At 42.7% G+C, this 13364-nt stretch overlaps 3 protein-coding genes across 8 annotated transcripts; 2 read left to right on the top strand and 1 right to left on the bottom strand.

Moving 5' to 3' along the window:
* The first annotated feature begins 212 nt into the window (after positions 1-212).
* On the top strand, positions 213-2292 carry sqh (spaghetti squash). Of its 5 annotated transcripts, none has more exons than NM_078502.3 (3): positions 213-346; positions 1237-1768; positions 1842-2292. In NM_078502.3, exons 2-3 carry the CDS (start codon positions 1349-1351, stop codon positions 1944-1946), a joined length of 525 nt encoding a protein of 174 aa, NP_511057.1. In that variant the 5' UTR covers positions 213-346; positions 1237-1348; the 3' UTR covers positions 1947-2292. The 5 variants fall into 5 exon arrangements, with proteins under 5 accessions (NP_511057.1, NP_001284930.1, NP_001284929.1 ...); NM_001298001.1 differs by having other exon boundaries at positions 237-350; NM_001298000.1 differs by having other exon boundaries at positions 237-656.
* A 341-nt stretch (positions 2293-2633) lies between these two features.
* Efr (ER GDP-fucose transporter) lies at positions 2634-5396 on the bottom strand. 2 transcript variants are annotated; one of them, NM_167062.3, is made up of 3 exons: positions 4936-5098; positions 4781-4875; positions 2634-3973 (listed from the first exon to the last, which is right to left on the bottom strand). In NM_167062.3, the coding sequence occupies exon 3, from the start codon at positions 3969-3971 to the stop codon at positions 2913-2915; it is 1059 nt and encodes a 352-aa protein (NP_727071.1). In that variant the 5' UTR covers positions 3972-3973; positions 4781-4875; positions 4936-5098; the 3' UTR covers positions 2634-2912. The 2 variants fall into 2 exon arrangements, with proteins under 2 accessions (NP_727071.1, NP_572299.1); NM_132071.3 differs by lacking the exon at positions 4781-4875 and having other exon boundaries at positions 4936-5396.
* Positions 5397-6025: 629 nt separating this feature from the next.
* On the top strand, positions 6026-8085 carry Btnd (Biotinidase). The gene is made up of 2 exons (NM_132070.3): positions 6026-6118; positions 6272-8085. Exons 1-2 carry the CDS (start codon positions 6059-6061, stop codon positions 7871-7873), a joined length of 1662 nt encoding a protein of 553 aa, NP_572298.1. The 5' UTR covers positions 6026-6058; the 3' UTR covers positions 7874-8085.
* Positions 8086-13364: the final 5279 nt, after the last annotated feature.

Genomic DNA, 13364 nt, shown 5'->3' with positions numbered 1-13364 from the left:
GAATATTTTAAAACAAGATCTGGTAGCACAACTGACAATAGGTTTTTAGGATTCTAATAGCCATGGTCCTAGTCTCAGTAGTATTCACATTTGTAATATAATTTTATATTTTATAATATAATTTATAGTCTTAATATTTATTTATTTTAGGAGCTCCAACAATTAGCACTTTTGCACAGTAATTTTTAGCATATTCTGCGGTATTTTCTGATAAATTGAAACCGCCTCTATGCTGGTCACACTTGGCCTTCTCGTCGAACCGAAATTATAAAAGACAAAAGTGCAGCTGGTCGAAAGTTGCATTAACGAAACTTCGATAGTATTAAACACTCGGCATTCGGCAGCTGTGAGTATGAATCAAATCAGGCGTAATCAAGCAATCATATTCGATAAAATAAACGAACTGAACTCCCAAAGGGCGCTGCCCTATGTGAGTGTGCGTGTGTGTTAGTGTATGCGTATGAGTCAGCGTCGGCAGCGCGCAAATGAAAACAATTGTTTTTGTGCTATAATTCCATTTAAATGTCCATTCGAAAGTGATAAATCAACGAAGTCGCAAACATTTGGCCCAACTTGAGTTCTCGAGTGAATTTGGGTGCTTCAACTGCGGTTTTTTTCTGGCCTTTTAAGGCTTTAATTGAAATGCGTGTGCCAGTGTGTGTGAGAATGTTTTCAATGAGCCAAATACGTGTGCGATGTTGTTTTTGTTAACCGCAGTTCAACAGCATTGATAAACTCGCATACACATGCACGCACTGGCGCAGAGCGAGAGCGAAACTCCCATACGTGTCATTTTCGTTTGCGCGAGTGACTCAGAGAGCTGCGCATGTGTGCGTGCATGAGTCGTACTCACAGTGGGCGCCCGATAAGGTGGACTTGTAACTGTAGCGGAAGCATGGAGCCATCGAACTGCTTTTGCATTATCCTTTCTGGCCTAAAACTGTATTAAAACTATTTATTTATAAATATAATTTGTAGTTCGCCCATTTTAGGCAATGGCCAAACCTTCATTCCTTAAAAAACCTTAAAGAGCAGCAATAAGATGTTCTTTCCGTTGTGATAAGCATATGCATGGTGTACTCACTGTAGCGAGCGTCCACTGTATGTTGACACAGTTTGTTTGGGGAGCAATGAAAATCGGTTTCAGCGGAATTCGCTGCAATATGTCTATATATAGCCATAAATACATACCCGGCCAACGAAATGCTAATGTGAGTCGGCGTTTTTCGATTTCAGATCCACGCCGCACACACATCACTCCAGCGCGAAGCACTAGTGCCACCAGCTCCATAGGCCGGCTCCATTTAGCTCCATTAACCGCATCAGAACCACCAATCCAACAGCAACCATGTCATCCCGTAAGACCGCCGGACGTCGCGCCACCACCAAGAAGCGCGCCCAACGCGCCACCTCCAATGTGTTCGCCATGTTCGATCAGGCGCAGATTGCCGAGTTCAAGGAGGCATTCAACATGATCGACCAGAACCGTGATGGCTTCGTCGAGAAGGAGGATCTGCACGACATGCTGGCCTCGCTGGGCAAGAACCCAACGGACGACTATCTCGATGGCATGATGAACGAGGCGCCCGGGCCCATCAACTTCACCATGTTCCTCACGCTCTTCGGCGAGCGGCTGCAGGGCACCGATCCCGAGGATGTGATCAAGAACGCCTTCGGCTGCTTCGACGAGGAGAATATGGGCGTCCTGCCCGAGGATCGCCTGAGGGAGCTGCTGACCACCATGGGTGATCGGTTCACAGACGAGGATGTATGTTGTCAAGTTGTTTACGATATCAAGTCGGAGTGTGCCCTTACAACTTCTTTTCCATTTACATTCACAGGTGGACGAGATGTATCGGGAGGCGCCCATCAAAAACGGTCTGTTCGACTACCTCGAATTCACGCGCATCCTTAAGCACGGTGCCAAGGACAAGGATGAGCAGTAAGATCGCCAGCAGTCGATTCACTAGCCAGCTGCCTCTCCAATCAGCCTGTCCAAACTATCCATCATGAGTTTCGTTTTGATAATTTAATATATACAAGTATAAATATTTTTTTTTTTTGGTTTCGCGCCTTCTGTTCTTTGATTCCTGATAATCCTGTACTTATCCGTGCATTTGAATTAAACAAAAAGTAGCCAACACCAGCGATTGTTATGTACGACAGTGTAGTGTGTGAGATGTTGGTGCCAGATAACACGATTTCCCGAAAAACTCCTTTCATAAGTATTAACTCATTGAATATACATATATATTACCTATATACAAATACATACTTATACAAGAATGTGGCAATAAACCTTTGTTTTTCTTACACTCGAGAACGTGCGCACGTCCAACCAAACAGATGTCTGCAGAAATCCTTCAGCCAAAAGCAACTGATCAAACAAGGGAAACTTTGGAATATGTACCCCCCATGGCTAATTAAGCATGATCACTAGCACGATGTGATAAGTGTATGTAGCTTCAAATGTGGCGGGAAATTGAAAGAGATTTCGGAAATTAGTCAAAATTTTCTTGGAATCTTCGACAAGCTGACTAATGAGTTCATGTCCAAAAGACTCGAACTTGCAAACTCATATCTTATCTCACATTATTTTTGATTCGAAGATATTTCAGCTTCTGCAAATATATGTTTTTCAAGAATTTATTTAAAAAAAAATCAATTAAATAGATGGCTTAATGTTCGAAACACTCAACGTTGTATATTACACACTTTTTGGACAACTATTAATTTAAAAGAAAACACGAACATTTGAAAATCTAGAAAGACACGGACACAAGAATTACAAACCAGACAAAGAGGCGTCTAAACACTAGGCAAATTCTATGTACAAACAAGGCGCTACGACTACAAATTAATGGTTAATGGTTAATGGCCTCTGCAGCAGGAACCATCACAGCCCGCGAAGATTACTCCACCTTCTTGGCCAGCGGAGCGGTGTCGAAGTGGGTCTTCCGGCTCGACCTGGCCCGATAGGCGTCCCTCACCTGGTTGATCACATTGGCGAAGAGTATTGTGCCGAAGAATACCAGGATGGTGCCTACCCAATGGTTTAGGGTGAATGGATTCCGGAAATAAATGATCGAGAACAGCAGCGAGACGAACTTGCGCAGGGTGACCACCAGCGTTACGGTTAGCGATGCACATTCGGTGGTCAGAACGTAGACGGCACTGATGCATACATACTGGGTGACCACGTTGCACAGCAGATAGAACAACATCAGCGGGAATTTCCACTCCAGTCCAATGGCTCCCAGCAGTGGCACGGCCACTGGTTCCGATGACCATGCGATACCAAAGTGTTGGACTATATTGCCGGCCATGATCAGAAAACCGGGCAAAGGTAACATGTGCGTAAAGAATAAGGCCTCGCTGGGATGCTTGCCGTATTTCTTGTATATCACCTCCTGGTAGATGCCCATGTAGGCGGTGACCAGCAGGGCGATTGTCAGCAAGCCAATACCCACCGTCCACCAGAAGAAATCGGAGTAGGATGTATCCACCTTGAGGCTGTGATGTGTATTATCCTTGACATCGCCACTGGAGACCAGAGTGCACAATATAATGCCAGCCGTGATCATGGCCACGGAGCTGTACTGTCGCAGATTGTAGCGCTTCTTCAGCAGCACAATGCCCATGATCATGTTGGCCATCAGTGATCCGCTACGGAAGATCATGTGCAGCGGCATGGGTATGTTAAAGTTGAAGGCATAGTTATTGCAAACGTTCGCCCCAAAGAACAGGGCCACCAGGATGACGTAGTCCTTCAGCGCAATCTTCGGTCGCACCGTAAAGAACTTGGAGGTGAAGACCAGACCCTCCAGCGCGATGAACAGGAATTGGGCGAAGGTGATCAGGTTACCCGCTCCCGGATCGATTTGAATGATCAGCTCCAGAAAGACCACGTTGCTGCAGCAGCCGATGAACACGAACAGCATGCCCAGCAGGGCCTTCAGGTTCAGAGCCATATCTGAAAGATAAATATGTATATGTTTAGAAATTTTAAAAATATGAATGGTTATAGGCTATTAAAATCCAGCATCTTGACAATCGATGTTAGAGTACGTGTTCAATTTTAAATTTTTTTTAAACTTTTTGTCAAGTGTGTTTTTTTTTTCATTTTGTTTTCTAGCATGTAAAACATTCCGTGCTATCTGTTATCTTAAAGGGGTAATAAGTAGGTACGTATGTACACACATGCACGTAAATTGTTTTATACATTCGCAAAACATTGCCATGATTACGAAGCAATTTGATTTCCACTAAATTTTGCTCTGATTATGCTAAAAAAGAGTTTAGCACTATTAATAAATCAATCTGTTTTGAATATATTACTACTAACTGATGAAATTATTTATTTAAATTATTGTTAATTTGCAATTCAGCAATTCAGAGCTATTAAATTTCAGTCGTACGTCGTATGTGCAAAGCACACGGGGATACCGAAGAAAAACATACATTAGCATAAATTATTATACTTATTCTTTGCGCATTGTGAATGCATATGAAGCTAATCATTTGGCTCCGAGATTTATTAATCACGATAGCTAACAGTTATAGGAGATATAAAATTTGCATAAAATGCTTACCAAAAATAGAACTGATCGTAAACAAAGCTATTTTAAAGTGGTCTTTTTTGGTGAAATTAATGACAGTTTTATTCACTTTTTTACTAAGCTTATGCGGTACTAATTTTTATTGAAATATTAAGATTCTTTATCGATGGCTGGTAGCAGATCGATTTTTTCGATATATATAATCGAATTCTGGTTTTTACTGGAAGGGTATTTCCAAGGTCGGTGGGTGAGTGTAGATCGCAGCCCGCTCAGCGTTAGTCGGCAATTTGGACAATTGTCACGTTGCCGATAAGAACTATGCGAATTGTTTAATTTAAACTGAACAAAAACGACAATCGTTATCGGCGTTACTTACCTTCGCAATGGGATATATTCTAATCCGCGGGATGTGCGAGTTACGAATGCCTGTGGATTGTCCGGTTTAATGACGGATCTCGGATCTCGATTCTTTTGTCTCACTGGCGGGATGTCGAGAATCAAGATCGATTATATCAGTTGCTTGCTGTATAAACACTGCTCGCACACATATGTACACACACGAACGCACATGAGGGCGATTAGAACATGAATATGCACCAACACCAACCTGCGAATCAATTATCTCGCTCTTTCGCAGCGCGACCTTCACCGTTTTTCTATCTCTCTCGCTCGCCTATGGGCTCTCCTTGGAATGGCGTTTACCGTTCGTTGGGCGCATTGGAACTGTGGTAATTGGTTTTTTGGTAGCTCGCTAATAACCGTTAACAACTTGATTACAATCTTAATGTTTTGTTGTAGTTGCTGCCGCGTGCTGTTGTTGTTGAACAGCTGAAGATTGCTGCTGCTGGTGTGACCAGCTATTGGTGGTTGGTCGAAAAAAGCTGTTAGTTCGGGCAGAGCTTTAAGTTTGGGGCGACAATCGATATCGCGTGCAACAATTATCGAGAATCGAATTTGAATATTTAAGTTTAGAACATCCGGAGGTGTTTATATAATTTATTTGTTTTATGGAATTAAATATTACAAAAAAAAAAAAAAAAAAAAAAAAATACTGTTAGTCTAATTTGTGAATTGGAGACTATAAAGAGCAGCGTTAGGCAGGCACTTTAGGTTCGTCATTTTTCCGCATATCTTATCATATCATAACTGCTTTGACCAAACAAATCTGATACCTCAATTAATTGCTATCTTTTATGTCTTATTTTTAGTGTCTTCGTTTAAACACCTCGGCCAAGAAATCATTAACCCCTTGTTGACTAGCATACATTGTATATGAAACAGCACAGATAAGAGTCATATGAATAATTGGGGCTCTTATCTGCCGAAATGCATAATCTCATTGTATCCACCATCATCATTATTCGCCCGTAAAATAAAATGCCTATATGTAAGATAGTGAGATTTCTTTCTTGGCCCTGCACTTGATTCTTGATGCGTAGTCTTCGTTTTTGGCAAAGATCTCGATGTTTTGGCATTTGGATTTCGGCCGACGTTCCATTATGAAGTCGATTCAATTGAGTTTTCTACTCTTGTCAGTGCTCTTCAGCAGTTCGCATCAGGTAAATTTGGGTTTAGTACATATTTTAACTTGCATAGAACTCAAAAAAAAATTGGTTCACCTTGTCGTATACGTAACGTTTCCTAACATTCATAACTTCAACGCAATATTGCTATTCCAATGACAAAAGATATTATCTATATTCTCACCATAGCTTTCCAAGCCGGAAGATCCAACCTATACGGCAGCAGTGGTGGAGCACAGCCAGCCAGTGGGCGATTCTCCGCGTGCACGCACCACCTCAGCTTCGGAATCCTTTCAAAAGATCATCCGTGAAGTCGGCGATGTGGACATCATAGTGTTTCCCGAGCACATACTCAATAGTCAGGCCACAGCCACTTTTGTGCCCCATGAGTCGCAGAACATAACGCCCTGCTACCAAACGGACTATGAGCTCTTCCTCATCGAGCTATCCTGCTCGGCGAGGGCTAACCACCTGTATGTGGTCATAAACGTGGTGGAGAAGGAACTGTGTGCCCATGGAGCTGGTTCTGACACCTACAATCCTTGTCCATCGTCTGGCGTTCGGTACTTCAACACAAATGTCGTGTTCGATCGAAGGGGCAGGATTGTCTCGCGTTACAGAAAAACCCATTTGTGGCGACACGAGTATGTCTCGACATCAGTGCTCCGATCTCCGGATATATCCATCTTTAGGACAGACTTTGGCGTAACCTTTGGTCATTTCATCTGCTTCGACATGTTGTTCTATGATCCGGCGATGAAATTGGTGAAGGAGCACAAGATCACGGACATCGTGTATCCAACCTATTGGTTCTCGGAATTGCCATTCCTTGGCGCTGTACAACTCCAAGAGGGTTGGGCATTTGGTAATGATGTTAATGTTCTAGCCGCAGATGCCAGTAATCCCGATGGACGCACTTCCGGATCGGGTATCTATGCAGGACGCGGTGGCCGATTGGTGGCGGAGATTTTCGAGCAGCCCACCACTAAGTTGCTGATTGCGGAGGTGCCGAAGAGGGAACATGGCCAACTGGCACCCACTTTTACGCCGATCTTCGAGCCGCAGAGGAAAACGCAAAGATTGACTGGCCTGGCCACGTACCGGGATAATAATGTGGATATATTCGAAAGTGAATTGTTGGACGATGATTTTCTGAGTTTCGAACGCCAGTTGTGCCATGGCAGCTTTTGCTGTACCTTCTCCATCGAACGAAAGGTCACCAGTGCCGCGGAGAACGAGTTGCCCTCCAGTGGGGCCAAGTCATATCGCTATAGGATCGGCGTCTACTGGGGCAACGAGACCACCGTCATTGGCGTGGATCGCACGGAGCAGGCAACTTGTGCACTCTTTGCCTGCACGGATGTGCGTCTCGCGAGTTGTGGCTACATCTATCCGGAGAACGAGGAGGTCATCAATACGCATCATTTCACCAAGCTGAGTATCTCGGGCAATTTTCCAGCTGCTCCACGTGGCCGACGATTGATCATGCCCAGCTCCTTGAATGCTCTATTTCTGCCCGTTTCGGTTTCCGATTATGAATGGATTGAATCACCAGAGGCGGCGAATAATCTAGACAAGACAATATTGGTCGATTTGAAACTAGCGAAGGCACAGAACGATCTGCTAACCTTTGCCATTTGGGCCAACTACTACACCGATATACCCAGCACTCACAACTTGGATCACATGCAGCCGAATGGAACTCAGTCCAATCCTTCGACTTCCGCATCCTCGACAGTTTCGGCATTCTGGATTTTATGTGTCCTCAACTGTTTCATCAGCGTATTATAGATTACTAGTTGGAAATACGTTAGCCCGTTCACTTTCTGACTCAAATGTTATATTTAGTCAGATTTTTTTTTTTTTTTGCTTATCTGAACACCAAAATAAATGTAGAGCAACCAAAATTTTATAACTCCTCATAAGAACGAAATGCCTCACTAAGCCAGAGTAATAAAAGTTTTGTAGATTTTAAATTTTTCAAATTTAAAGAAACTGAAGGCAATACAAGAATTTCAATTCAAATGCATTCATTTGCTTAAAACTTGCATCTATTGCTTGGGAGCAGCTCGATGGTAGGTAAACTATAGGCTAAGGAAATTCAATAGGATTAACGCACAGATTTCCCAAGAACCGAGATGAAAAAGTGCAGATTTTCCATAAGTGCAAATTTCACCAGAATTCGACCAGCTCCAAGCGGATGCATTTCTTGCGAACTGACCGTTACTTTCACAGTCGTTCGTAAGTCTCCACTTGGAGTCGTTTATTATTTGAATGAAAGCAGTAGCACAACCACCCACCGCCCACGGCCCTCTGGCGACCGAGCGGGCGACGAACGACCTTGTGGAGATTTGCTTCCAGCGCAGGCGCTTCAAGGACCTCTGCCAGCGTTGTTTGCATTTCCAACAGGTAGCGACGTCGACGTCGACGTCAAAGTCCATGCAACAGTGGCCGCCGTTTATAATGAGCCAAGGCCGATGGTGCGCGGAGGGGGGGGGGAGGGGGAGAGGCGGCTGAAGTGGGTCGGCTGGGTGGTGGGTTGGGTTTTTGGCAATGCTCATCTCCCACACACACACACACTCACACACACGCGCGCATCAATGTAGCATCTTCAATGACAACGACGACGACTTCTCCGCGGGAGAATCCTGCTGGACAGGATTCACGCTGTGACTTTCCATGCGATTTAACATCATTTGCTTGCCGATGCCGCACCGTCACCTGCCACGCCTCCCGCACTTCCGCCCATCGCTAAGAAGAAGCAAGCAAATCAAAAAGGAAATACAAAATGAACTTTCTACGAATCCCGAAAACGGTGCACAGCAACAAGAATGAAACTAGTGTCGAAAAGAAAGTCAAAAAGTGTTTAAAAAGGAGTTGAAAACTTTAATATTACCACTTTTTAGCAATGTTTAATTTGTTAGAATATCCTATTAAATGTTAACAAATTTCTTTGATTTTATTTCAATTTTTGATGTTGGGGCTGAGTACGCTGTTTGCAATTGAGAATTATACATAATGCTACCCCTTCACGCCCCTTTGCGTAATTTCCCTCCATTTATTTTAAGCCCCCCCCCCTCTTTTTACCGTTATTTTTTTCATTACGCCCCCCCCCCCCCCCCTTCAGCCGTTCAATTCGATTCCCAGGTCTTGGCAAACATTTTTTTCTTTTTTTTTGTTTAGCACAAAAATCAAAAACTTTGAGCTCTCTCCGCTTTTTAGGGACGCTATAGGGACACCACCACGGGTGGTGGTTTTAGGGTGGCTCTGGGTGGTTTTAGGATGGCTCGTTTTGGCTGAGGGTGGTGCCACTGTTGCTGTTGTGGCACCTGCCACTTGAAAATTCCACACGGCTTCTGTTACATTTTGATTTATTTGCTGAAATTTATTGTTAAAGTGAATGGAGGCGCAAAAGTTGCCTGCGAAGAGGGGTGGGGGTGGTTGGCGGTGGTGTTGTTGCTGAATTTGAGTGTAGTTTCAGTGGGTGGTGGTTGGGCGCTTATGTATAACAGGTGTTGAAGTGTAGGTGAAGTCCGCCGTCGCAACCATAAAATATCTGGCCGCACTGGCTTCTCTACTTTCCTTTTTCTTGTGGCTCAACTGCGACCTGTCGAGAGGTAGCAACGAGGAAGGATTCTCAATCAGAATCAGTTCCAGTCATTGACACACACACACCCACACACACACACCCACACACACACACCCACACACACACACCCGCACAGAAGGGCGCCGCATTAGCAACTAACCGCATTCGGAACTGGGAACCAATTCGATTCCCATCCTCCTGGCCACACAGTGCACAAAATTGAAAGGTAAAGATAGGCGAATTCTGCAACAATGCTAATTTCCTACGCAAATTCTTCAGCCATGTTACTTCTTTCAGTATTTCTTAATTATATCATTGACTAAATCGAGTATTAATTAGAACGGAAGTGGCCATTTTCCAAGGCTATATTTCAGCTTTCGAGACACGGGAATTCTACAATTACAATTTTCCTTTCTTGTTTTTAGATTTTTTAACATTCTCTCCTTTTTTTGCTGTGCATTTACCTTTTCGCCACCTCCGTATCGCCAGTGCTACAGTCACTTCCCTGAGGTCTCAGGCAGAACTGATTGAATTGAATATCAGTTTTCAGCTGGCACAGCTCCCCAGATTGCCACGCCCCCCCCCCACCCGTTCCGCTCGTGCCATTTGAATTTGAATAGAAATGATTTCACTTGATTTTCATATTTTTATTATGTTCCCGCCGGGCTCACCTGGCACACAAACAAACAAACACACACTCACACATATGTATGTATGTATGCATATATCCGGAGTCATGCCCCATCTCACTCGCTCGCTGTGATTGCCCTCCCTCTCGCACACATCCGTACGCCTTTTTGACTTTATTAAAATGTATTGTAAACATGACTGTGGGGTAGAGTATCTTACCATATATTTACCACACTTATCTGGCAGCAACTTTTGATTTTCGATCGCTGCCAGAATGCAATTCTCTAATTGTCTGCCGATTTGTGCAAACATTTGTGGCCTTTAACTGGGCCAGCAATGCGGATAGCATCATAAATTGTTAGTCCATCATTGAATTGCAAACTTTTCAAGGCGAGTCTATTTTTTTTTGAAATGTACATAATTGTTAAGAATATGCTGGATCCAGCGATTTAACCAGCAAACCAGCCGCAGTATACACCGAACTTTCTTTTGTATTGCCATTGATTTGGCAGACCCAATTTTATTTTGGCCACTTGTCCACGCAGCCGGGACTTTGCCACCCTGCACAGGTATATATATATATATATATATATATATATATATATGTGTGCATGCAGATGTATAATTTAGCAGTAGTAGGGCGAACCGGGGTCGAAACAAAAATATAAATAAGAAAGAATATGATTACGTATACGCAACGTGGAACTTCTTTAACTTCAAGTGCGTGAGGGTGTGGGTGCGCTAGTGAGCGATTGTGTGTGTGTCTGTTTATGTGTGTGTGTGCCTGGTCATTACGCACGTAGCATTTGTATGAATGGAAAAAAGAAAACCACGCACCCACCCAACATCCACTCTACAGCCCACTCCATTCGCCTTGCCGCATCGCTGAGCACATAAAAATAAATCAAGTTTTTCTTCATTTCCTTTGCTGTTCGTCGACTTTTCCGCCCCTGACTTCTTTCATTCGCGTTGTTTGTGCGCCAGGCATATGCCTTTTTCTTTTCTTTTTTCTTTTTTTTTTAAGATTTTAACTTTATGTGGCATACTTACGGAGGCGAAAACGCCCAGGTGGAGAAGCTAACGATGCCGCTGACCGCGTGCGTTCTTAACGCGTTTTTTATGCTAAAAAACGAAATGAAGTCAAACCAGCTAACTGGTAACAGGCAAGAGCCAACAGGTAACACAGATAACAGCTAACAAGGTCCGCAGGACAAAACGACAACACATGTTGATAGAGGCGACGGGGCTAACTAATATCTAAAAAAAAAAAAATAATAAAATGCCACGGGCAGCAGCCGCAGACGAGTGTTCAACAGGCTATATAACCACAAGTGGTTACACCATCGACAAAAAAAAAAAGTGCCAGTAACTGAAAACTAACAGTTACACGCGAAAAAGCGGAGTAAAATCTCAAATATTCAAGCCACACACACACTACAAAGTCTTATACAGCAATTAAAATTAATCATAGCATACTTTTATGCACTACAACAAAAGATTTTAGAGCTCAGCAGGCTGCAATTTGCTGTATTTTTTAGTGTTCAATTGCAGCTAAATAAACTAAATATATAAACTTCATATATATAAACTAAAACCGTTTTCGTGCAGTGCAGACAAGTGATAAATAAAAAACAGCGTCCAAAACAAACAGTAAAAAACGCTTAAAACGGCCACAACGATGCCAATAAAAGTATTTATATAACCGCAACGCCAACAGACAACAAGATCTCAATTAATTTACATAAAAAACGCAAAAAAAAAAAAAAAACGGCGACATATTAACCATAACCATGAGCAACAGGCAAATTGAAAGGCCATCGGAAATATGGCAATGAAAAGAATATAAAAAGTAATGAATGCTTCAGTTAGAGTAGCAAAGTAAAATAGATTATCACGGGGTATTTGTAAAATCCAGTTGATATATTTTTTTTTATTATACATACATATATGTACAAGTTAACAACGCCAAATGAAGCAACAATGTCACACGATAACGAAAAATCAAAATGTCAGTTCGCCCGATTTGCAAACCGCAATTTCCAAGGAAACTCGAGTCGGAAAATATGGAAGGATTATTAAAGTTAAACATACATTTTTGTTGCGTTCATCAAATGTGTGGAAATTGAATTGAAAAGCATTTTTATTGGCAAGGCAATACACGTGCCCCGTTTTCCCATGGATCCACCTTTTCAATGTGTGTGCTATAATTTTCAGCATTTTCAACACGTCAACGCTACGTGTTGATGATGCTAACAATTTTCCATTTCCATTGCAGCAACAAAAAGAAGCAAAAATAAGAAAAAAAAAAAAAAAAAAAGTGGATTGGTATGGAAGCGCGGGTGGAAATTCATTCAAACTGCAGGGGAATCCAGCGCCATAATAATGCCATTGCCAGAACTTACACACGATTGCATTGCGAGCGTTTATATTTCATTTCCTGTTGCATTTTATTGCTGACTCCATTATTGGTGGGGCCAAACGGACGGTCAGGACGACCAGGATGGGCAGGATCTAATCGCGTTATGCCACTGGATGACTGGATGCATGGCTCGTGACTGCGGATGCCAGGGATTCGGTATATTCATATATATATGTCACCTAGCGTTGATATGCTAGGCAAGGCAATAAATAAGGGGGAACTTGATTGGATTTCGAGAGGTTTTGGCATTTAAGATATTGTTATGTTCGGCATGAAGTTCAGCTGAAATGGCAAGATCAAGCAGAAACTGATGGTTCATTTAAAAATCTTTCAAGAAGCTGTCCAAAAGTATGCAACAATATATGTATATATATATACTTTCAGGCACATAGCTTACACCATAAGCTGTACAAATTTATGCTAATTCTAGAAACCCTCTAAATAAATATGGTTTGTTTTTGTTTACAGCGAATCGCGCTTTTCAAGTATGGCGTATTTTTAGAGACGCCAGTCGATTGAGCCATCGATTTGCACTGTCTGTTATTACTTTATTGTTCTATATTTATGCACATGCACTGGCTGAAGTGTCCTTCGAACTTCGCACACACACACGCACACGCACACATAGTGGGGCGTATACATTT

The sequence above is a fragment of the Drosophila melanogaster genome, chromosome X, assembly GCF_000001215.4.
Source record: "Drosophila melanogaster chromosome X".
NCBI classification, from domain to species: Eukaryota; Metazoa; Arthropoda; class Insecta; order Diptera; family Drosophilidae; genus Drosophila; species Drosophila melanogaster.
The sequence above is the reverse complement of the archived record's forward strand: the minus strand, read 5'-3'. Positions and strand labels throughout refer to the sequence as shown.

Bases quoted from the DNA above. Each gene is read 5' to 3' on its own strand.
- sqh (NM_078502.3), top strand. From the start codon at position 1,349: ATGTCATCCCGTAAGACCGCCGGACGTCGCGCCACCACCAAGAAGCGC. The intron at 1,769-1,841 runs GTATGTTGTCAA...TTACATTCACAG, and splicing joins ATCGGTTCACAGACGAGGAT to GTGGACGAGATGTATCGGGA.
- Efr (NM_132071.3), bottom strand. From the start codon at position 3,971: ATGGCTCTGAACCTGAAGGCCCTGCTGGGCATGCTGTTCGTGTTCATC.
- Btnd (NM_132070.3), top strand. From the start codon at position 6,059: ATGAAGTCGATTCAATTGAGTTTTCTACTCTTGTCAGTGCTCTTCAGC. The intron at 6,119-6,271 runs GTAAATTTGGGT...TTCTCACCATAG, and splicing joins TCTTCAGCAGTTCGCATCAG to CTTTCCAAGCCGGAAGATCC.